Source organism: Theobroma umbraticum, unplaced genomic scaffold, assembly GCF_002168275.2.
Source record: "Theobroma umbraticum cultivar Fairchild unplaced genomic scaffold, ASM216827v3 scaffold_20.0, whole genome shotgun sequence".
Taxonomy (NCBI): domain Eukaryota; kingdom Viridiplantae; phylum Streptophyta; class Magnoliopsida; order Malvales; family Malvaceae; genus Theobroma; species Theobroma umbraticum.
Window position 1 is genome coordinate 4,076,257 of NW_018397266.1, and position 25,280 is coordinate 4,101,536.

Sequence of the window (25,280 nt, forward strand, 5' to 3'; positions counted from 1 at the left end):
GAATTGTTATCAAATTTAAAATGTAAAAAATTAACATATTTCAAATGATACAAAGATATATTCATGACAAGGGTAATGCAAAGAACAGATAATAATCAACCGTTTTAGAAAGAAAAATTCTTAACTGGCCTCCCAACATTATTAGGAGAAAAGGTTAAGAATCAGCTTAGAGCCACATTGGAGTATCTTTCGTTTTGTATCTTTCATTTTTCTTAATCTGTATTTGCCAAAATCTAGATTTCATATCAAATTTTGAAAAAATTTTTGCATTGCAGAGTTTTTGAAGTACATCTTTTTTAATTGGAATTGGATATCTGATCCATTCTAAAGCTTTATTTAAAGGTTTGTAGTTTATTACTAGTCTAGGTGTTCCTCTTTCTATTTTTGCATTTTTGTTTACATAGAAAGCTGAACAACTTCAGGGCGATGAACTTTTCCTAATTAATTTCTTATCTAGTAATTCTTGTATTTCTTTTTTGCAGAAATTTTTCATTTCTTGATTCATCTGTATTGCTCTATCTTTTGTTGGAATTTGGTTTTCATCAAATTCTTTTGTATGGTAGAGTTACTTGGTGTTTTTTTCTTTCCCAGAAAACATTTGGTACTTCAAAACAAATTGTTTTTTCAATTTCTTCTTTGATTTTGTCAATTCTTTGGATATTTTCTCTTAGTTGTAATTGTTGGTTAATTTTTTCAAAAGAAATTTCTTCTTTTAAGTAATTAATCTGTTCTTGTCTGTATTCTATTAAAGAATTTACTTGACTTTCATGGATTGATAGTATTTTTAGTAAATTGAGATTTCTGATTTTTGATTTTTCTACAAAAGGAAAGCTTATTTTGGTTTTTAATATTTTTGTAGTTATTGCTCTATGTTTAACTTTGAAAGGTTTTAACATAGAAATGAATAGTGTTCCTAGAATTATATCTTGTGTTATATCTTTGACCACTAGAAATGGTGTCATGAACTTAATTCCTTGATTAACTATCTCTGTTTTGACAATTTTTAAGTTATTTTTAATTTTCCTCCGTTTGCTATCTTTAGTCCTTCTGAGATCCTGTCATAATATTTTGTTGGAATTAACCCCTTTTTTATACAATTTTGATCAGCACCTATGTCAAAGAGTGCTATGGTATTCATTTTGTATTCTTCATTGATTAGAATTGTAATCTTTATCAAATATATTTGGATGGCTACTTCTGTGAGTACCATCATATAATCTTGTGTTTTTTAGTTTTTTGCTTCTAATTCTGAAGTGTCATGGTCTTCTTGGAGATCTTTAGAAGTTAGCTAGCCCCCCAACATTATTAGGAGAAAAAGTTAGGAATCAAATTAGAGAAAATTATAAAGGAATAATTCCTTATAAAAATTTAACATATGGTGAATTAATAAGTTTCACTCAAAAGGAAGGACTAAAAATTTGTCAAGACTTAAAATTACAGAAACAATTAAAAGGAGAAAGAAAATTATGTGCAAAAGAATTAAGATCTTTTTGTCAACAATTTGATATAAGGCAAGAATATTCTTCAAAATTACTGTTCATCGAAACCTATGAAACAAAGAAAACATAAAAGAAATCTCCAAAAATATTATAAAACGACAAAATATAAAAACTATAGGAAATTAAAAAGAAAAAATAAACAATCTAAACAATTGGATAGGACCATAAAATCCTTCAAATGCGGTAAAATAAGACATACATCTAAATACTGTAAGATCAGAAGAAAAATTAATCAACTCCAATTAGGAGAAGAAATTGAACAAAAAATAAATGAAATTCTGATACAATCTTCCACAGACACAGAAACTCTTTAAGAATTACAGATAGGTGAAATCCAAACGACATCTCAAACCTCCTCATCAGAAACCAAGATTGAAAATTTAATTCAAGTCTTAACAAAAAACCAAGAATTCATAATCGAAATCATAGACAAAATTCAAGATCCAACACTTAAAAGAGAATATCTAGAGAAATTAAGGTAAACTATAAAATCGTCCACTGAGAATAAATTACAAAAGATATCAGAACAAGATCCTATATACAATATTAAAAATATAATCTTTGATTAATATGAAAGGTTGATCTAATTTGATTCCTAACCTTTTCTTCTAATAATGTTGGGAGGCCAGCTAAGAATTTTTCTTTCCAAAACGGTTGATTATTATCTGTTCTTTACATTAATACAATGGGAATCAAAAGATACAAAACAGTATTTATAGTCCCATTTGGTCAATATGGATGGAATGTAATGCCTTTTGGTCTCAAAAATACACCTTCCGAATTTCAAAGAATAATGAATGAAATATTCAACCCTTATTCTCAATTCATAATAGTCTATATAGATGATGTTTTAGCCTTCTTAGAAAGTATAGGAAAACACTTAAAACATCTCAGAATATTCATCAACATAATCAAAAGAAATGGTTTAGTTATTTCTAAATCCAAAATAAGTTTATTCCAAACCAGGATCAGATTTCTAGGACATTATATAAAGGAAGATATGTAACACAAGGGACAATTACCCCAATAGAAAGATCAATAAAATTTGTTGACAAATTTTCAGACAAAATAACTGATAAAACTTAGTTATAAAGGTTCTTAAGTAACCTTAATTATATAATTGATTTCACCTCGGTTTAAGCAAGATATGTAAATCGTTACACCAAAGACTTAAGAAAAATCCAACACCTTGGACAAAAACCCACACTAAAATAATACAACAAATCAAACAACATGTTAAAGAACTTCCATGTCTACACCTAGCAAACCCTGATGTACATAAAATTGTAGAAACAGATGCCTCAAAGTTAAGGATATGGTGGAATATTAAAACAAATCAAAAATAATAAGGAACAAATAGTTCAGTTTACTTCTAGGCACTGGACTCCAGCATAGCAGAATTATAGCACAATCAAAAAAAAAATTTTGTCAATTGTTTTATGCATTTCAAAATTCCAAAGTGATTTATTAAATCAAAAATTTCTTTTAAGAATTGATTGTAAATCTGCAAAAGAAGTTTTGCAAAAAGATGTTCAAAACATAGTATCAAAACAAATTTTTACCATATGGCAAGCAGTTTTAAGCATATTTGACTGTTCTTTTCAAACATTACGCTGACCAAAATGATCCAACATTAGTAACCCATTCTATGACCCAAATTTTAAAAGTTTTAAGGCCAATAGATTAGGGAGAAAATCTCAATCATTTCAAAAGATTTTCTATAAGTTTTTCAAACACAATAGACCATTGTCATGTCTTTAACTATTGGGATTACCAACAGGCATGGTTCAATACTTTTCTCTATAATAATAAACATAATCGGCATTCTTTGTTAATGTTCTTCAAATTCGGTTATAAATACAAATTTTCAATTTGGTTTTCTCATCGGTGGAATTGGTTTGGTCCTTTAAGAGAAATTCTTCCACCCAAAATAGATGTATTATATGAAAGATTTTCAAAAAACTTTCAACTTGAAGAAGATCAGGCAAATTTACATGTTTCTATCTATTTTTTCTCAAAATTAATCATCTCATGGATAACTTCATGGGATTATGCTTATGAAACAGATACACATTCTGGTGCACCGATGATTATTCGGACATTCAGAATAAAATGATAAGACAAATTTGATGACAAAAAATACAATCCCTAATATTTGCTTTCATAGTTCGAAAAGAATCCAAGACTCTACAAGAATTCTCAAAATTCTCAAGAAAATGCCAAATTTTTACAAGCCAAATTCAACGCCAGTGCAAGATTAGCTCAAGCCAAATCAAAAATTGAGTACAAGAAAATTATGACAGAAATGCTCAGTTCATTAGATTCTGATGAAGAAAGAGAAGAGACGGCTTTGTCTAAAGAAACTGCAGACTTATCTCAAGACGAAGACTATATTCCTTCAAAAAGAAAAAAGTAGAAGAAGCATCAGATTTCCTACCACCAGAAATCATGCCAACTAAAGCAAGATCCAACAGAAGCAAGATTAGCATATTTCCCGCTACCTCCGGAAATCATGCTACCGATAAAGTAAAAGCAAGAAGGAACTGCTTAAACAATAGTAAAAGTAAAAGCAACATGCACCGAAAGTTGCCACAGTAAAAGTCAATAGTATTCGAAAGAAGTACCGACAAATGAAATGCATCGACAAATAAAATTCAAATTAAAGCAAAATTGCAATGTAAAGAGTCGGCTATATAAGACTTTTCAATATCCTCAAAGGGGGAGAAGTTTTAGAATTTTTTCATTGGTTTGAAGAATATGAAGAACTGCAAATAAACACTTTAAAAAACACCAATAAATGGCAACCAAACAAGGGAGAAATAAAAACATATCACCCTCCAATGACAGAATTACAATATTCACATAAAAATATAGGTATAAGAGCTACTCTTTTAAGAATGAGATCACTGAATTTAGGAGAACCTATTACCTCAAAAGATATTAAAATGATAGTAGAACAAAATAATTTTACAAACTTGAACTTGCACACCATTTATATATATATATATCCAACCCATTCTCTTGACTTTTCCTCTTCCATGGGAAAGTCACTTTCCCTCTTTGGTCTTGCAAGGTCATTATATTATAAAAGTACCACACCAGACGTGTTAAGGTGATTATATTCAATTAAAAATTTTAAAAAATACGTAATTTCCTTAATACCAAACGGGAGTTAACATTTTCGCCATGCCTTTTTTTCTATCAATTTTTTTGGTGCAAATAATATTATTGTGAATCTTTTTCTTTCTTTTTTTTATTTGCTAAAAGAATCTGTGATCATGAGTGATGTATTGAACTCTCCATTTTAAGAACTTTGGACAATTCCCTTCTAAACCAAGTATTTATGTAATACCCTTTAAAAAAATATATATCATCTTATTTGATAATTACAGATATAGCCTTAGGATTATTAAAAAAAAAAGAAGAAACGATCTTTTTGAAAATAAAGTAAATATATTTTAGTTGGTGTCAGATTACGTTATCATGTTTAAAAAAAAATCAGTCAGTTTTACCTTATCGTATTTTAAAAAGAAAATCTGTCAGTTTTATATTTAGCACATTTAAAAGAAAAACAGTCAATTAATCTTAAAAGTAATTAGTTTTATCTCAACATGTTTAAAAGAAAAGCAATAAAAAACATTACTAGAAGTTAACCCAATTTCATCTTGTCAGACTTAAGAGAAAGACAGTTAAAAGAAAGAGAAAAAGAAGAAAGACAAAAGAAAGGGAAAAGTGTTCAAGGAATTTCTGATTAAGGTATGAATAAGGTTGTATTTTCTTAATTTAAGCACAAAACTCTAAATTATTTTGTGTTTCTTTAAATTTTAGTCAAATCTTACACTGTTTTGATGACTTTCCGATAGCATATGAGTACCGATGGAAAAGTCTTAAAAAGATCTTTCTAATGGTTTTTGTGGCATTTCGTTTGGCTTTATGGTTAGGAAGATACGAATTTTTGAATTTGACTAAAAATTTATTTTTAACAATTTTGATGATCCAACTTTAGGACACCTAAACTCCATATTCCAGTAACATTTTGGGTCATTTCTTTGATGATTATTTGTAGTATGAAATGAGATATTTAATTTGCCTTTAATGGCTTGATTAGGGGCTTCCTGTGTTAAGAGAATTAATGCCTTAAAGTTATTTTGTTGATACTGAAAACTCAAAAATCTAAGTATTTCTGTGACAATTTCTAGACTTTTAGCTTTCAAAACTTGGGAATTTGTGTTCTTTTTAATTGAAACAAATTTTGGTATTGTAGTATGATATGAATATTTCAAATTGGTGTTGATTTTATCATTGGAAATAATTCGGGTTAAAACAGCTCAAGGTAGGTCAAATGGTCATCTAGATTATAGAAATTTCAAAAAATAAAAAATTCTTTTTTAATTTTTTTTAAAATATGACTTTAATTAATATGTGATAAATTTTGTTGTAAACTTCATAAATATTGAATGTTTGATTTCTAATATATTTTTATGTCTAAAAGTATATATATGTATATTTTACAAACTTATTTCTTAAGTTAGTGAATTTCATAAAAATATCAAAAATTAAGAAAAAATTACAAACATGATTTTTATATGAAATTAATATTTTATTTCTATCAGCAATTAAAATCTTTTCTAATTTTATGGTTTAAGTTTAATTCTCAATTTTATTTGATTTTTATTAATTCAAAAAAAATCACCTTATTAATTGAAAATGTTTTTAAATTGCAATAGCGGTTGCTATCACCCTAAGTGCTTAAGATGGTCAACGGAAAGTCGCTTGTCAAATTTGTTTGTAAATACAGTTTTGAGTTTTATATATATTTCTTGAAATATTAGGCAACTACGAGGATTTTTTTATTTGCTGCTTGAAATTGAAATTGATAAAGTTAGGTAACTGATTGATATCACTTTGGTATTTTCACACATTAAAAATTAACCTCAATGTGAAACTGAATTTCATATATTATGTATAATATGTTTTGTTCTATGATTTGTAAAAATCGGGTTGAGTATGCAAAATGTATATATATGATTTTTGTGTGTTGGATTTTAGAATGTGAATTTTGTGAAATATGATTTTTGATTTTGAATTATGAATATGATTTTTTTTGTCTAACATATGCATGTATGATTATCTTTGTGATTACATATGTAAATATCTAGTTTGAAATAAATATACTTTTGATGTGCATGATATACGTTTTGTGAAAGTGAATATTACCGTTTTGTGAATTTGAGTAATCAGAAAATATATTTTGTTTTGTCTCCTAGTATGGCTATGTTATAATCTTGCCAATAGGGGTTAAACATTGGTTATGTCGACATGTATTATATGATTAGAGATTAATCTCCCAACTGCATCACCAATTACAAAATAGTGATACTTGTGATATCTATTTGGAGTAGCCAATGGTTATTTTTGATATACTTATGACCCATGCCATTAGAGTTAATTGTGGTTTCGATATGATTATGACCCATGCTACTGGGGTTAATTGTAGTTTTTGTTATGATTATGACCTATGTCATAGAGGTTAAGTATGGTCATAGCATGTTACGGGAGACTATTACAATCTATAATAATTGTGAAATCATATTTTATCCGTTATTTAAAAATTTTGGAATCAAGATAGTTCTGTTATTTGAATTAGATTACCGAAAATTTTGTTGTTGATATTTGTATGAGAATAAAAATTTTTAGCTTAAATGTTTTGTGCATGTTTAATTTGGTTGAAGGGATGTTAGTCACTTATTGAGTGTTGGACTCACTACTTCACCTTTTTTCAAGTTGTGATTTGATCAAACACGTGAAAAATTTCACGGAGTGACATTTGGTAGGTTAACATATGGTGTTAATTTACTTTAGGATTGTTTAAATATTATGAACCTTTTAGCTATCTTAAATTATTATTTAAGATTTATCTCAATATTTTAGCTTTAAGAATTATTATATTTTATAACTATATTTGACTCATTTTAGTTAGTTAGTTAAGATATATGTTTTGAATCTTACATGCTTGTAGGGTTATATCTTACAAGTGCACAACATTTGTTGTACCTCGGGTTTGAGGGGCGAGACAATTTTATAAAACATTTGTTTGTTTCTCAAAGCATCATATATGTTGTAATAGAGAGGGTGACCTTATCTACACTATTTAGGTAAGTCACCTTTTCAAAATCAGGACCCAAATTTTCTTCAAGGATTTCCTTCCACCTTAAATTTCTTGTACCATAAACGACCAAATCTAGATTCTCTCTTCCAACAATCTGATCTTTCTTTGTTTTTTATAAGCAACAATGTTATCGTCGAAGAGGAGTTTCCTAAAATTAAAAGTAGTGCCTATTTGGCCAGCCTGAGAAATTCCAACAGCACAACAAGAAGTGGCGAAGGTTTGATAGCACTATTAGTTAAACTTAATGCCGTTAAGTTTTGACTGCCTTATTTAACTTTAATCATTCAATTATAACTTAGAGGACACTTGGCATTAAATTAGAGAAGGAGCACTATTGGGGGCACCGATTAGGGGCAGGGGATTTTCATTTAATAAAACCCATATACAATCAAAAACAGCAAGAGTCGCCTTACATTAAATTGGAACGTGAACATGACTTCAATGAACTAACAACAATATAGTATCTCCCTTTGACTGCCATAAGTGAAGCTAAGATTTTAGGTTTTAGAGGACGAAAATAAAAACATTTTAGATTTGAAAGGATGAAAATGAAAAAATTAAATATTTAAAGACATAAAATTTTAAAATTTTAAAATTATTATGAATATTTTGTGAATATTCATTCAAGTTATCTATATCTAGATTTGATGTAAATCATATTAGATTATGATATAATCCATCTAATCTTTAAGTGTTATCTTCATCTTATAAAAAGATTATTTGTCAATAAATAAATCACCTTAATTTGTTTGTATAAACACTTCAATAAAATTTCTTTTCTCCTCTAAATACTTTCTTTTTTCTCTTTAAGTATTCTTTTTAAGTTATTTTTATTTATCTTTATAAAATTATTTTTTTATAACAAAAATAAAATTAAAAAAATACAAATTTTTGTAATTTTGAGGCGCCTACTAATCCCCCTCCCTCCCCTTCACTCCTTCCTATGGATGCCGATGGCCCAAGCCTAGACTGATGTCCCATCCTTATTATCGAAGAACCTATTTGGGCTTTTTGTTTAAAAGATAAAGAACAAGAAATTCTGCTGTCAACAAAAAATAACGTTATTTGGTGTCGTGGTGTAGTTGGTTATCACGTCAGTCTAACACACTGAAGGTCTCCGGTTCGAGTCCGGGCGACGCCAAAAAACAATTCTTTAAAGGAATTCTTATTTTAGTCGTTCAAACAGTTTAGACTCCCAAAAGTCAATGAGAACATCTTCAATCGCGCGATCAGGTGAACGACCGCGGAACCCCCAATTCCCTGACAAAATCAGGTGAACGACCACGCAACTCCCCGATTCCCTGACAAAATTGTGTATATTTCTTTTATTCTGTTCTGTGACGTTTCGCTCTAACTTCTTCTTAATCATGACGCGCTTTGCTTTTGCTATAACTCGTTATTTAAACTGCGGTTGTGCTGGTGGCATAATTTCACTCATCAGCATCATCTTCTCAATCTGTTTGGACTCAGAAGTTGAGCTACACAAGTTATAGCAACCCGATATAACATGGCACCCAGAAAGACGAAGCAGCAGGCGCTGAAACCAAAGACATTGAAGAAGAATTTGAAGGCGAGGCTCCAAGCGGAGCAACTGAAAGCGGTGACGGGAAAGATCAGAGAAGATCAAAAATGCATAAGAGAGAAACAAAGAGAACTGAGAGGACGGTTTGGAGAGATTGAAAGGCAATGCGTGCAACTCAAAGAAGCAACTGAATTGATCGTGAAGCAAACTGCCCGCACGCAGATTAAGCTCCTTCTCATGCTCAAAATCATGAAAGCCCGCCGAGGTGGAGACTTTAAGGAAGCTGCTATGCTCACTCACTTCCTTCGGTTCGTTTCTACAAGCCTAATTCTCATGTTATATAACATATGTATTTTCATGTGATTGACATTGGTATCTTACTGTTTTCGACCATTTAATCATATGCAGTGTAATTGTTTCCAACGAAAGAGCAAATGCAAGCTCGGCTGAAGCCAGGAATGAACAGCCACAGAGAACTCCCCTAACATGCAGCGACTAGGGAGCCCTTAGTGAGGGCAAACATCAGAGTACTGAGCTTCTGATACTGTGTACAAAAAAGTTTTCTCTTAATTGCGTATCGATAAAACTATATAACTCGAAGGTTTTAAGTTAGGGTTTTAATTGAAAAGAATGAAATTTGTAAATGTGAAATATCTGTGTTTATTGTAGTGTTCACAATGTAATGGATTTGTAAATAATTAAAAAAGTATGTATGTTACATATAAAATACGTTTGTTAGAAGTTTCTTTAAGTCCTGTGTGTATGAATAATCCTAGAGTATAATTACTTGAATAAGTCTTCGCTAAAAAGGCGTGAGCAGTTGATATTCATTAATGTTATGAAATAGAAAATTAATACAAAATCATATCTATGTGAAAATTAAAAAGACCATAACCAAGTTTATCAGCATTTCAGTAAGGGACTATTTGAACATGTTATTAAATAAAACAAAGTAAATGAAGGTCATTTAACATCAGAATCAAACTTAAACCATATCTAAAACATAAAATTAACGACACCAAAGTCAGATTAAAACCCATCCCCTCCCAGAATAGAGCACAAAAACGAAGTCTTGGTGGATTCAATATATATAGTTACTACTTTCTTACGTGCAATTGGGTTTGTTTATATCTTGTAACTGACGTTGGAAGAACGATAAAGTGAGGTTTGGCTTGAACTAAGTAAGCATTTGTCAGAGTTATTGGCGCATAGAAGCTTTCTCCGGAAACAAAGCTGAACCAGTTTTTCATCGATCTTGCATTCATTTTTCTAAAATTGTCTTCCCCTAGGCCCTATTCCTTCCAAAAATGGGAAACAGCATAACTTAAAAAACACATTAAAGAAACCACCCACATAGTATTGCCTTAGACCTTCTCAAAGAAAAAAAAGAACAAGAAACATAGAGGAGCGTAACGATCGAGGTAAAAGTTTGATTTGATGAGACTATGAAATGAAAGTTAAGTGTGATGGTTGAGACTTTTCCGGTCAAGTGTAATGGATTTAGTGAAAGTTTACCATATTATCATTAGGTATAAAATAGGAAATAGTAGCAAAATTAAATATGATATTTCAATTTTTAATATACGCGTAAAGTAATAAAATAATGATGATGTGGATCAAGGTAATTTCATCATTTATACGAATCCAAAATTCTAATAGCCGTGCTTTTGAAAACTTATTTTATAATTAATATAATGTATTTGAAATTTTTTTAAAAAAAATGTAAATATAAGGATTTTTTATATAAAAGACTAAATAACAACTTTATCATTATGCTTGGTCAAAGTTTCTAAGAAACCTTGACTCTTGCTTTTTACTTAACACATGACCGACCATCACTTAGAAACATTTCTTTTTTAAAAAAAAAGAAAAAAAGAAAAGAATTAAACTTCCAGGAGAAGCTTTAGCATTTCTTTAATCTTTTGATTAAGTAAGTAGCACTTTTGCCTTTTTGACTAAGTCAGAAAGATTCAATTCGAAAGTTTATTATTTTCTTTCTTCCTTTCTTAGTGAAGATGAATTGATTAGAATCACCTGGGTTATTTTGATAAAATAAAAAACTTGTGCCACCTTTAAAGCTAAGAGGATTGTATTTGACTAGTGCATACCTTTTATCTGGGATAACTCATTTGTCTTTATATCATTCATGTTCACTGCTCAACCTTGTCAATTCTGATTCATCATGGTCTTTAAGAATAGAATTCTTTCTGACACACAGGTTTCATTAAGGATGGCAAATGCAGAGTATACTCAAAGATTTGAACTTATGATAGAACTAGCTAAACTTTTTTTTTTCTCTCATCTTCCCCAGTTAGTGGAATACCATCCCATTTTCCCTCTCTTCCGTTTTCTTCATTCTTTTTCTGTTGTTCTTTCCTTTTTCTTCTTCCTTACCAATTAAACAAAGAAAAATCAATAGCTCATTTTCCACCTTCTTCCCATAGCTGAACCTTAAGAGAGTTCTTCATTTCTCCATTTATACTCCATCATTTTCAACACAAAGGCTTCTAGTTTCAAATCTTCATTTTTAAATCTAATAGGTATAAATTTGCAACTCCTAAATTTTCAAATTTATAGGGGTATATTTTCATAATTTATTTTCTAATTTTTTTATTTTTTTTCTTGAAAATATTAGGTTTTGTTAATTTTTACACCTCCAAGCTCACCAAAGTAAGGGAACCTTAAATTTGAATAGTTAGTTTAATGGGTTCATGAATTAGACTAGAATTCTTGATTAAGTGTTAGGTTAGAATGTAGTTTATCGAGTGTATACTTATTAGAGTTATTAAGGTCAAATTTATGGTATATTTGAGGTTATTATTATTTATTGGTAAATATAGGTTCTATTGGTACTTCAAGACTCAACTTGGATTGAGGTCTTATTAGTGCTAGTTTTGGTAAGGTAGCATAAAAGGTGAGTGAACTTGCATATAAAAAAAGTTTTGGAAAGAAATGCATATGTGTTTAAATAAAATACTTGAAACTACTTATTTGAATCTTTTAAAATTTGCATGGGAACAATTTTTTGATGAGTGATATCCTTATGCTACAAAATGTGTAATGTGATGAACCATGTGTTTGAATTATTATATTGAATTGCAAAGTGAATTGTGGTGTGTGATACATTGAGAATCTTGCGATGTTGTAACTAGTGGTATGATAGTTAATATTATTTTCCTTAGAAGTTGGATTGTGTAACCATGTATATGACCAAAAATAATGAACTATATGAAAGGTATTAATATGTAAAGATTCTTGTTTACATGTTGTTATGTATGTTATGCTTTAGGAGGGATTGTCAAATGACATTTTACAACCGTATGTGTGCAGTGTGGGAGTACACATGGCAATAATAGTAGTGTACAGTGTGGGTGAACTCATGACATGATGATCGTGCGAGGTATGGGGGTACACATGACTTGTGTTGAGGTAAATGGCTGTATTCACCAGAGCATATTGACCATCCTTGGCAATGAGTTAGATATCTTTGAAGCATCTCTAAAAAATATAGATAAATACTTATATATATGTATACATATACTATAGAGATGTTAGAGAAATGTAATATGATTGCATTGAATGTTGAAGGTTGGAAGTCCTAAATGTTTTCAAAATGGTTTAAAGAACAGTGTAGCATCAGGTTTGGCTTTTGAAATATAAATTGCATTGTTTCTAACATAAATGCATTGTGTTAAATAAAACCTTTTGTGTTGTCTACTTGTTGCCTTCCTATGTTCACTCACTGGGTTTACACTCATTTTTTTTAACTTCATATTTTGGTTTTCAAATTCAAAGGTAGTTGGATCTTAAATTGAGGTGCCTTATCATACTTATCTTTCAGTCGGTTTACCATGGCACTCAATAATAATACCCACACCTAGAGTCACTTCGCTAGTAGTCAAGGGTCTTTTGCATGTGTTTATGGATGTTTATTGCAAATTGCGAGATTTGTTTGTAAACATTATATATCTAGTTTGATTAATAATGTCGTCACAAGTTGACAAGTGATAACACTATTTTGAGGATGGCATACGCTTGGTTGTCATGATTTAATCTCAAGGAAATTTATTATTGAAAATTATAAATTATGGATTTTAAAGAATGAGGTGTGATAAATGGACTAATGAACGTGTTTACATAGAGAGGCTTACTTAGGCTTAGTGGGCTACGCCTATTAGGCCCATGCATCGGTCATGACTCGAGATTGGGCTATGACACTAAATGTATTTTTTATTAAAATTAGACATATGCATTTTGAAATAATAATATGAACCTCTTTTCATAAAAATATGTAATTAATTATATTATAATTATTAGAAAATCTACAATCTTTTTTATTTGTCTCTCGTACATATGTATTTTTTATTTCAATAATGTGTATATCTTATTGTAATAAAACACATGTTCCATTACAATGTAATTTTTAGAATATTTACAAAACATTTTATATATTTCATACTTTGTATAATAATATATACATCTTATTATAATCATACATAGTTGTCTAAAACCTTTTTAATATTAGTAGTCTATTTAAAATACATAATTTTTTTTACCATTTGGTTTGAACTAAACTATACTCAAACACCTCATTTTATTCGGATGAATTTATCATATATATTTATTTATTTTTAACTGAATTAGTTTATTTTTTGACCTAGTTAATTTTGTTTTCTTAAAATTAATCACATTTTTTAATTTTTTTCATCTAATTAAATTCTCATTTCGGCCCACCTATCCTTATTGTGAGGCTTATTTATAGTTTGGGTTATTTTTATATTAATTTAAATTTTAATCCAATTAAGATTTAGATTGTATAAGTTTAGATAGCCTAAAATTAATTCCCATAAAATATAAAGGTATAACAGCTAAGAAAACTTGTAAGGTATTTAAAAATTTTCAAATAAGTTTCTATTTTTTATTTGCATTTAATCAAATTTTATATATATATTTTTGAGATAAATAGACCTTTATTATTAAGAGTTGACTAATTACCATAAGTTAAATTGACACATGTTATTTTATGCTACATAGATTGACATGGCATACTGTCTTGTTGTCACATCCCATTTTGTGGTGGGATTTGACCTGCATAAGGACCTAGACGAGTATAACCCGCTAGGCCCAAGTAAGCTTCATTTTATTCATTCATTAAACTTTCATTATCATATACGAAAACATGCATTCAATCATCCATACGCATACATTGTAATCACATGCACGCAACCATAGGTAACATTACATAGTTATGGAACTTCTCAATAAAACAATGTAAGTGCAATCATCTCATATATCATCAGAGTGCCATAACCTCATGCACAGTATTATATAAATATTTATCAACACCCTCGAGTGTCCATGTATGCTATCGAGCCACCTGTGGACATTTATCCATGACATTCTTAAAGTAAAAGGCCAAACATTGACTATATCATCATAAACATGTTTATTATCCATAAATATAAATATAAATAAAGATCGACTCGTCAGTAGAACATGATCAGACTAAACAGATCACTAATCTAACTGAACGGATCACTAATCTGTATGCTCAACACTTACCTATGAAGAATGAACGAATCATGTCCCCATGACACTGGTTGTTGGCAAGAGAGTGCTATTACTGATCTGCAACAAAAGTACATGGAGACAAATAACGAGTTATAAAAACTTCGTAAGTAGATGCGAGAAAAGAGACTAGCCAAAAGGGGAGTTTTTTGTAACCATGTATTTGTAAATACATATGATTCATAAATCTTTCCTGCATTTCCATAATAATCATGAAACATAACATTTAAACTCAATTTACATATCATATCATGGAAAACAAGTTTGCATATATCATTGGAAACCTTTTGCCTTTGAAAATCTTTTGGAAAACATTGGAAAACTCATTTTTGAAAAAAATGCATCAATATATTTGGGAATGTACCGAAACATTTTATGCAAAATGCCTTTTCTTGCTTTCTATCCAAAATGTATAGATACATGTTGTTTATGTATCAATACTTAAGGCACGTAACCCACTTTTTTAGGTAAAGTCCTACGCATAAGCACTTTATATGCCCTACCATCTCTTAGGACCATTTATTAAGCTATGATTCAATTTAATCAAGCCTGCATTCATTTTGTACTAGTGTACATAATATCAACCATACTCATTCAGTATATTAAACACATTTAAATGTGTATATCAACAATCACTTTCAATACTCTTAGAGTAAACTCATAAGCATAAAATCATAAACTTTCTAATAAACCATAAACATTTCCTAGCTATGAGTGGTCCTCACCCCATTTAAGCGAATTGTGATTTAATCCTCACTATCTACCATTCCTAGCATACTTTTGTAAGTGGCTATCGGCTTCACACACAATCTTTGAGTGGTCCCACCTCACTCAGGTGGGTTGTGGACAAAGTCCTTGTTGTTTCACCTAGTGTGAACTATCATCATGGTTGAGTGAGAGGTATATTGGCCTCACCCACTATCTTTAAGTGGTCTCACCCCAGCGAATAGTAATCAATCCCACTATTGTCATAGGATTCTTCAAGTTTAAGATCATTCTCATCCATAACTTGTATCATAAACATAGAAACATTTTCATAAACTATCTTTATGCTTAGCCCATAGTGTATACGAAATTCTCAACACATACATCTAATGGTATACATTTCATAATCTCATAATGCACTCCCATGCTTAGGCCATAATGTACATGACATACTCAACACATACATCTCATGGCATACATGTCATAATCTTATAATTCATCTCACGCTTAGTCCATATTGTACATGATATTCTTAACACATACATCTCATGGAACACATGTCATAACTTCATAGATGGAACTCATGCACCCATCATATCTTACATGCTACATCATGTCAAGCATGTATATCATACCATTCATCTCATTTTGAAGAAAAACATTTGAAACGGCTAGTCTTCCCTTGTTGAAAACTTATACATAATAGTATATTTATATATATAGTAGATTAGTAAATAATTGGAAAACCATTGGTGTGAATATACAATCAATCATTATTAAATCAAATCCTTTAGTTATTCTTTCAAACACTCATTGAAAACCTTAAAACTCAAACCTGTGATAAACCATTCTTTGAAAACAATATTTCATCATGTACATCAAATCATTCATGTAAAAATCATGCTTATTTCACATATTAAAATACTTAAAAAGGTATATCCACTCACCGAATTAGAGATTCAACCTCTAACTCTAATCACAACTTCTCTCCAGTGAATTCCTCGATCATTATCTAGACTAGAAATCTCGGAATATTCATTCTAAATATTTTTGAAATTAATCAAATTCATCGCAAAACTAATTTTCTAACTTCAACCCGCTGCTACTTAACATAATAAATGCTTAAAAACTCATAAATCCTTCATCCTTACTTTAGGTAAGCTTAGATGCTTAGAAAAATCACAAAACCTTAAGCTTTAGAAATCAATAGAAAAATTTGGGCACATAAACAACATTTTCAATGATGGAAAAGTCAAGATTCAAGGATTTCAAGGTTAAAAATGTCATCTTTTTCATAAAAACTCAAAAACCAAGCTTTTAAATCATAAAAATGGTGATCTGGACTAAAATGGATTGTAATAGCTTTAGAATTGAGGGTTTACCTTGCAAAAATGGTTGAGGGCTGTCGACCCTCGAAAAATGTGGCATATTTATAGTCTAGGGTGAGAAAATACAATTTTTATCCCTTTTATTTTTTAAAATCGACGAAATGCATTGATTGATTAGGTATATGTATTGATACATTGGTGTCTCGATTTCTAAAAAACTTTTATCAATTCATTTGGCTGTGTATCAATAAATGTTCATAAAAATTCAAATCTATCAATACATTTTTACATGTATCAATACATGTCCTTCAAATCCCCTTTTAAAAGCTTTTGGGACTAAATCTATCAATACATGACAGTCATGCATTGATACATTTGCTCTAGTATGCAAAAATACACTCAAAAACTTGTTCAATTGGACTTCTTTTAAACATCCAACTTTGCTAAATATCATACTTGAACACTAATTTTTCTAGGGCTAGAGACCAAATTTCATGTTTTGAAATAAAAATTTCACATGCTCACTTAAGGATTTCTTATCATTTTACTTAGGTGGGATTTCACATTTATCATAGTGAATGGTGACATGACATGTTGATATGATATGATAGCGTGACCATGTGGTAGTCTCACCCTTCTATATGGCAAATGATCAACATGCCACATCAACATTATAAGGATAAAAAATGAAAAATATCATTTTGACTAATAATAATTAGTCAACCATTAGTTATAAAAGCTTATTTAGTTCAAAATAAAATATAAAAGTTTAATTGAACGTAATAAAAATAAAGACTTATTTAAATTTTTTTGAATAGTTTAGAAGTACGGATGTTAATGAATTAGCTTTATATGGGTGTCCACAAGTACCCAACTTGATAACATAAGGTTCGATTACCTTATGTTTGAATTTGAGGTAGGTTCAAGTAAGATTTTCAATAGCCGTTTTAGGTTTGGAAAAGGTATGTGTATCACCCTTCGGATACCGTTTATCGAACTTGATTATATTACTTTTCAAGTATTATTGGATACACACGATTATAGGATTAAGGGAAATATAAATAAATGTGAAATTAAGAATTATTATATAACAACACATGATTAATGGGTACCATTATTAAAACAAGCATGATGGAAGGGCTAATACCTTCTCGAAACATAACTACACTCTAGAATCCTAATTTTGTTTTGCATACCAGAATCTATCTTTTTTTAATGAACTTAAATCAAGTTTAAAATTTCATAAAAAGGGATAGACTTAAATAGATAACCGATCACAATTAGAGAAAAATGTTGATGGTAGTTGTTTTTACATCAAGCAAGGGTTTGTGGACCCCAATGTTGTAAATATGTTCAAAATAAGTTATTCGTACATATTTCTTACTATGAGTTATGTCCATCCTGCTATATTAACTTGTATATCAATATTTTAGGACTTGTAGAATATGTTATAATACCGCATGTATGGTTAATTTTTCCCTGTTATGCATAGTAATGTTTATGCTAATATATTAGGCTTTGTATGTAGTGTAAATAAATAAACACACACTATTATAATTGATGGAAACAAATATCCAAATAGAACAATCGTTTATTATTTCAGTATTCAATTATCACGAATCTAACAAAGACTAACATGCAATTTAACTACAATATTTAAAATTTAAGCACTGTGGCTTCAATAAAAAAATCACATGTCGTCTTGCATGATGAAATGAGTTTAATTGGCATTGATGAATAATAATTACCATATGGCTTCAAGAGTCCACCTTACCTTAATTTTTAATTAATTATTATGTCCTGTCAAAACCCAACGTTATATCCACGGTCACGTTTCCAAACTACGTGGAAAGGACCAATTCTGCCTTAGATTATTCATCTATCTCATAAAGTTTACGTCCAAAATTTAGCCACATTCTAAGAGAAACGTTAACCCAAGAAATTAATCACTAATTAATTGTAAAAGCAACGGTAAAAAGAAATGGTAATTAATTAAATGGCGAATAGTGGAGCTTTCACAGGGGCAACAAGTTGCATATATAAATCCCAAAAAAAAAAAAAACAAAAGGTGAACGATCAGGTTATGCAAATAATGAGCTTTTTTGTACAGTGTGGTCCTTGTTAACATAATTTTTATGTCCCCTTGGCTTGACATTATCAAAGCATCTGCCGTCAAAGCAATGAAACATTCATTAATTGACTACAAAATTATTGTCATTTAAATTACTACAAAATTTCCAAGTGGTGTAGTTAATTATCTCGTTCTCAATAAAGAATTAGTCACCAAAAGAGTAACTACAGTACTTTGAGGAAGAAGGATTTAAAGAAGGGGCTCTTCGTTAAGCTTGGAAAATTGTACATTTGGTTTTAAAAATTGTAATGATGAGTGACATGCACGCAATTATAGGTTTTTTTAACGTAAAGTGCAAATTAAAAATTTGTTTATGATCTTAGTGAAAGAGATATGTCATATGTCCTATAACCCCCCGGCATCACGAACATTGTGGTTGCTATCATTTATGTTTAATGACTTTAATCCCTTTTATTTCCTCATCTTGAATGCCTTTTTCTCATTATCGAATGCTTAACTCTTAGGTAGAAAGACTAAATAAGCAAAACGAGAAATAAACACAGCTATTCAACTTTCCTTCTATAATTTTTTATTAACTGCTAAGAACAGGAATATAAAATGTTTTAAATAATAGCACAAACATCATGAAATCCAGTATGGTTGTTAAACTTTTCTGATGAGTTTTTTAGTACCACATAGGGTAATTTAATTAAGAACTTAAATTAGTAGGAGTTTTCAGCTTTTGGGTTGCAAATCAACTCAGCAATTGTATCGTGGATAATTAAACTCTTAAAAAAAGAAGTTTAGTAACTATAAGAATGAATAGGATTTTCTAATTGCATGTGTGAAAATTTTAAAAATTAAATTAATCAAAAATGATCATTTATAAAATATGAAATAACATTTATATTATTTAATTTAGTTTTACAAAAAATTAACCACCTGAAGGTTTTTTTAGGTATAATACTTTAAAAATTCTTAACTATTTAAGAAAATTTAAATAAATATTTATTATTTTATTGTTTTCAATCAAATTTATGTATTTTTATTTTGAACCAAATAAGTTTTTATAACTAATGATTGATTAATTGTCATTAGTTAAAAATGTCACTTATCGTTTTTTATGTCATATGACACTGGTGTGAAGAATGAAAAATGTCATATGGTTATATCATCATGTTATATCAACATGACATGTCATCATCAATGATGACATAATAACATATCATATGCTATAGAATAATAAATGATAATTTGATTAATAATAGTTAATCAATTATTAATCATAAGGGTTTATTTTGTTTCAAATGAAAATATACGAATTCGAAAAATGTAATAAATGTATAAAGACTTACGTAAAATTTCATAAATAGTTTCAACATATTTTTAGATATTATGTTTTTCATTAAAATTCACCAATTTAGTAAAAGGCAAAAAATTAACTAATTTTGTAAAAGACATTATTGATACTAAATACAGAAACCCATGATTAGAGCAAGAAACAAGGAAAATTAAATCCAATTTTGATTTATTGCATATTCCATTGTATTAGTATGTTTTTTATTGTGTAAAATGCACTTATCTCATAACTTTTAATCATAATTTAAAAAATGGATCCATTAATTTTCAAAATAATATTTTACCTTAAAAGTATAAACACCATTAATAGAAATAATAAAATAACTAAAATAACTTTTTTTTTTCTTTCAAATAATGTGGCCAACTGATGATGCTTCCATTCGTTGACTGACCACATTCGTCGGTCGATCACCTCACAACAGATGTGCCTCAAGGAAAGGGAAGACCGATAGGTGCTTCCTAAAGGAAGGGAGCACCCTTGGGAGCTATCATTTGGTGCTCCCCTGCCTTGGAAGCATTAGATCTAGTGCTCCTTAAGAGAGGGGAGCAAAAAGGAACATCAATTTAGTGCTCCCCAAGACCTAAGCAATCGGTGCTCCCTTGAAATTTTTTATTTTTTTGTAAAAATAGTTTATATAATAATAATTTTTAAAATTAATAATAAGTAAAATTATTTTTGTAATATTATCACATTATTAAACAAATGAAAATATTAATAATTAACTAATTGTTAGGTTTATATGTCTAATAAGAGATTTTTTTTAACATTAAATATTTATTTTAAAAATTAATACACATATTTAGAATTATGATTAAAAATTAAAGATAATTTTTTTGTATTTTCCATTCAACCAAACAAAGAAAAAAAGAGTTGGAAAATTAAGGAAGGCCGCAACAACTCGATTCCATTTGTCCGTTTCTTGTTTGCTGGGAGGAGAGACTTTGTTTTTACTGTACGTAATTCCCTGTTCCCTCCGCTTATATTCAAAACTGTGCTGCCCTTGACTGTATCCTAAACGATTGGCTGCCTCCCTCACTGGCTTAGCAGAATAATGAATTATTTGGCACTATTAGGTCGAAGTCAAACCTAAGACATTGCGCCAAGAAAAAAGCTGTTGAATGATCTACTAATACTACTTCCGTGAATTGACCCGTCATTCCATCCCACTTTCATCCGCACTGTTACTTGCTCCGCCCATGGGTCCATCACTTGCATCTTGCCCAACATTCATCACCGTTTGAAGGGAATTGAAAGAGGTTGCTAAATCCTAAACATACATACTTAGTATGGAAAAACTTTATGTTTAAATAAATTTATATTAATTTAAAATCTAATATAGTATTTTATTCTCTTTTTCTTTATAATTTTTTAATGAATGAGATTTTTATGTGTTGTCGAAAAGAGTAGGGACTTAATATTTCTTTTATATAATAGATTCTTAGTCTCACTCATTGTGAGATTTAAAATTTTTTATACGGATTTATACTTTTAAGTTCACATATAATATTTGAGTTTAATTTACTTTATTAAATTATAATATGAATTATAATATTATTTCTTTATCATGATCAAATTATTTTAATTTAATTTTGATAAAATATAAAAATAAATAATATAAATTCATACAGCAATTTATTAAAACATCTAACAAGTACATCATATTGCTATCAGAATAGGTTATCGGTAGAATCAAATTGAATCAGCGTACACTAGTGGAGTATCGTTTGAGTTTCCATTACTGGTTAAAAAATTGGAACAGCTAAGTGGTGATGAATTCAACTTTTGCCACAAAAATTTCATTTATTTCCTGGACAGAAGGCGAGTGATGCAAAGACAGCTTAAATGTCTCCTAATCCGGCCTGTTAAAATGCAATCATTACAAAAGCCAAAGCCGAAAAGCCCCACCCTCAAAAGACCTCATTATCCAACGCAAGAAAATTTCCCAAATATTTTATATCGTGGTTTCGCTCTCACAGCCCACTGCCCTTTTGCCTTCGGTGGGTTTGGAGTTTGGACGCGGTTAGCCACCCCAACCTTTTCTCGCTCCCAACTGTAAAGCAGCAACTTGTGACATAGACCCCACCTGACCGCCCTCAAATTACAAAACTACCCCCCCTACGCTCCGGAGACCTACCCTTTGGTCGTACCATATCCTTTCCTCTCAGCTCCAAGTGGCAACGCTTGTTTCCTCTCAAAGGTTTTTTTCTATATATAATACACAGGTTAATCTTCGCTTCTCTCTCGAGCCGATCTCTATTCGTCTATCATCCAAAAAGCCGGCATGAAAGTCCAATCATGGCTAGCCACATGCTCGACCAGCACCCTCGCCACTTCCACCCACGACTCCACTATTCCATTCCCCCAAAACCCCTCACAGTTGCCGGGACACCTCGTTTCTGATAGCTCCTCCGACAATCGCAGGAGCGCCACGTCAACTTCAGCTTCTTCAAGTGACACCAGCTGCAGCAGCCTTCAGAGCAACCTCTCCCTCCAGACCCTGCCATCTGTCCCTTCTTTACAAAAGCTCTTCCCCGAAACTTTACACTTTTCCGTCTCTCATATCATCGTTACTTCGATTAACCCCCGAACGAAGCATCCGATCACCTGCGTTGCGGTTCAGGGTAACTTCTTGTATGCTGCTTCTGTTAACGAAATTAACGTCTACGATCGCGAAACCTCCACTCTTGTCGATGTGTACAACAGCCAGGATTCCTCATCCGGTTCCGTCAAGTCCGTCACTTTCTGTAACGGGAAGATCTTCACAGGTCACCAGGACTGTAAGATCCGAGTCTGGAAAATGACCATGACTAAACAGCACAAGTTTTTAACTGCTCTCCCTACCGTTAATGACCGTTTACGGCGTTTCATTCTTCCAAAGAACTATGTCAACGTACGCCGTCACGTGAAACGGTTGTGGATCGAACATGCGGACGCCATTACTGGACTCGCCGTTAATAAAGGTCTAATCTACTCAGTTTCTTGGGATAAAACCTTTAAGATATGGCGAGCTTCTGATGTCCGCTGTTTGCAGTCTATCAAAGCACACGACGACGCCATTAACGCCGTTGCTGCCTCTGCTGATGGCACAGTTTACACAGGGTCGGCTGACAGGCGGATCCGAGTCTGGGCGAAACCGTCAGGTGAGAAGCGGTACGAGTTGGTCGCAACTTTAGAGAAGCACAAATCAGCGGTTAACGCACTGGCCTTAAACGACGACGGATCAGTGCTTTTTTCGGGTGCGTGTGACCGTTCGATATTGGTTTGGGAAAGGGAGGATAGCGCCAATTACATGGTGGTGACGGGAGCGTTGAGAGGGCATGGGAAGGCGATACTATGCCTAATCAACGTCTCGGGCTTGCTTATGAGTGGATCCGCTGATGGGACGGTTAGAGTTTGGCAGCGAGGACTGGAAGGGGAATTTTGTTCTTTGGCGGTTTTGGAAGGTCACCAGAAGCCGGTGAAGTCGTTGACGGCGGTTAAGGAGGATGAACGGAGTGATGTTGTTTCGGTTATTAGCGGAAGCCTGGATGGGGAGATAAGGACGTGGAAGGTCTTGGTTTCGAGAGCCAATAGTTCATCATCAACGACGGATTTCCTAAAATGGAATTCGTAAAAATTAATTAATAAAATGAATTAACTGTAATAATTACATCATAAAAGGAAAAAAAATTAGCGGGCACTGGATTTTTTTGATATGGGTCCTGGACGTTTTACCAACCAGGATTACTTGTTTGTTTGTGTTTTATTTATTTGTTGAGTTCTTTGTTTTGGAGGAGCTGTTTGCTAATGGTGTATATACTCCTATTACTGAATTATTATGTTGTTCATTTGAAGAATAATGGAACTAGCAAGATTTCTTGGACCTCAAATTCTCAAGCTACGTGAACTTGGGTCAACTCACAGCTCCTGTAATTAGTTATCAATTAAAGGTGCATCCCTTTAAATGCTGGAGCAAAACCTTGAAGGTATCTCTCTAAAAATGTAATATTAATTTCCTCTAAGTTTTTGAACGAATTTGGTTCTATTTCGTTATTTTTTTAATATGCTTTGAATTACTATCTAAAAGTATAAATTCTACATTTTATAAGTAAATATTACCCATATAAATGGTTATGATCAATATATTAAAAAGTAATGAAATATTGAAAGAGAATTCAATTCATCTTTAAGACTCTAATATGAAGTTTACACTAATTAATCCTCATATTTTGACAGCTAATTAACTTAATTGATTTAATGGTAGGCACGTGTGGAAGGGGGGAATATTCCGGCTAGATTATGGAATATTTAAACATGATTAAAGTTTTATTTGAGAGGAAAAAAGAGTAGAAAATTCATTTGCTTCGAAACTCATGCTGTTGTTCAATTAAATGATGAAGGAAAGTATATTCATGGAAAAGAGATAAAAAGTAATGAGGATATGAAAAACGGAAAAAGGAAAAACAATACTGTGTAGTTGCTAATATTGAAAAGCAGAGAATTGAAATGATATAGTTTAGTTAAGATCAACCAAATTTAGTACATTTGCACACGGGGAATTACTTCCAAAACCGGCGACCTGGATTCCAAGTTCCAACACAAAGCCACTTAGAAGAATAAAAAGGACCCATATCCACCTACTCCCAGGAATCAAAAAGTTCATGCACATTAAAGAAATATCTTGGAATTGGATTGCACAATATTGAAAGTCAACGTAAACAGTGACCAAATTTTCTAAGCTTTTTTAAAAATCAACTGTGCATGTATTATAATATAGGGTAAAATAGATTACTTTTTTGAGTTTTAATTAAAATTTTAAATTAAATTTATTAATTTTTGAAATGAATACTTCATTTAACAAAAATATCTTTTGTTGAATATATAGATGCAGTCATTAATCAATGGTTAAGATTTTTATTAATTTGATGATATGATAATATTAAAATGATAATTTTACTTTTTATTATTTTTAAAAATTAAAATTACATAATTTTTATTAAATTTTTTATTAATTTACAAAAAGGAAGCACCAATTGATGTTCCCCAGGGGAGATCGGTGCTCCTTAGGGGAGCGCTGGT

General features: G+C 30.8%; 1 protein-coding gene and 1 non-coding gene across 2 annotated transcripts; both read left to right on the top strand.

The window, feature by feature from the left end:
- The first annotated feature begins 8,735 nt into the window (after positions 1 to 8,735).
- TRNAV-AAC (transfer RNA valine (anticodon AAC)) lies at positions 8,736 to 8,809 on the top strand. Its single transcript has one exon. It is a non-coding gene; the product is annotated as a tRNA-Val (tRNA).
- Positions 8,810 to 22,433: 13,624 nt separating this feature from the next.
- On the top strand, positions 22,434 to 24,084 carry LOC110423246 (Transducin/WD40 repeat-like superfamily protein). Its single transcript, XM_021437408.2, has one exon. The coding sequence runs from the start codon at positions 22,504 to 22,506 to the stop codon at positions 23,833 to 23,835; it is 1,332 nt and encodes a 443-aa protein (XP_021293083.1). The 5' UTR covers positions 22,434 to 22,503; the 3' UTR covers positions 23,836 to 24,084.
- The last annotated feature ends 1,196 nt before the right edge of the window (positions 24,085 to 25,280 follow it).

What these genes read in the sequence shown, in the direction of transcription:
- LOC110423246 (XM_021437408.2), top strand. Translation starts at nt 22,504, where the DNA reads ATGAAAGTCCAATCATGGCTAGCCACATGCTCGACCAGCACCCTCGCC.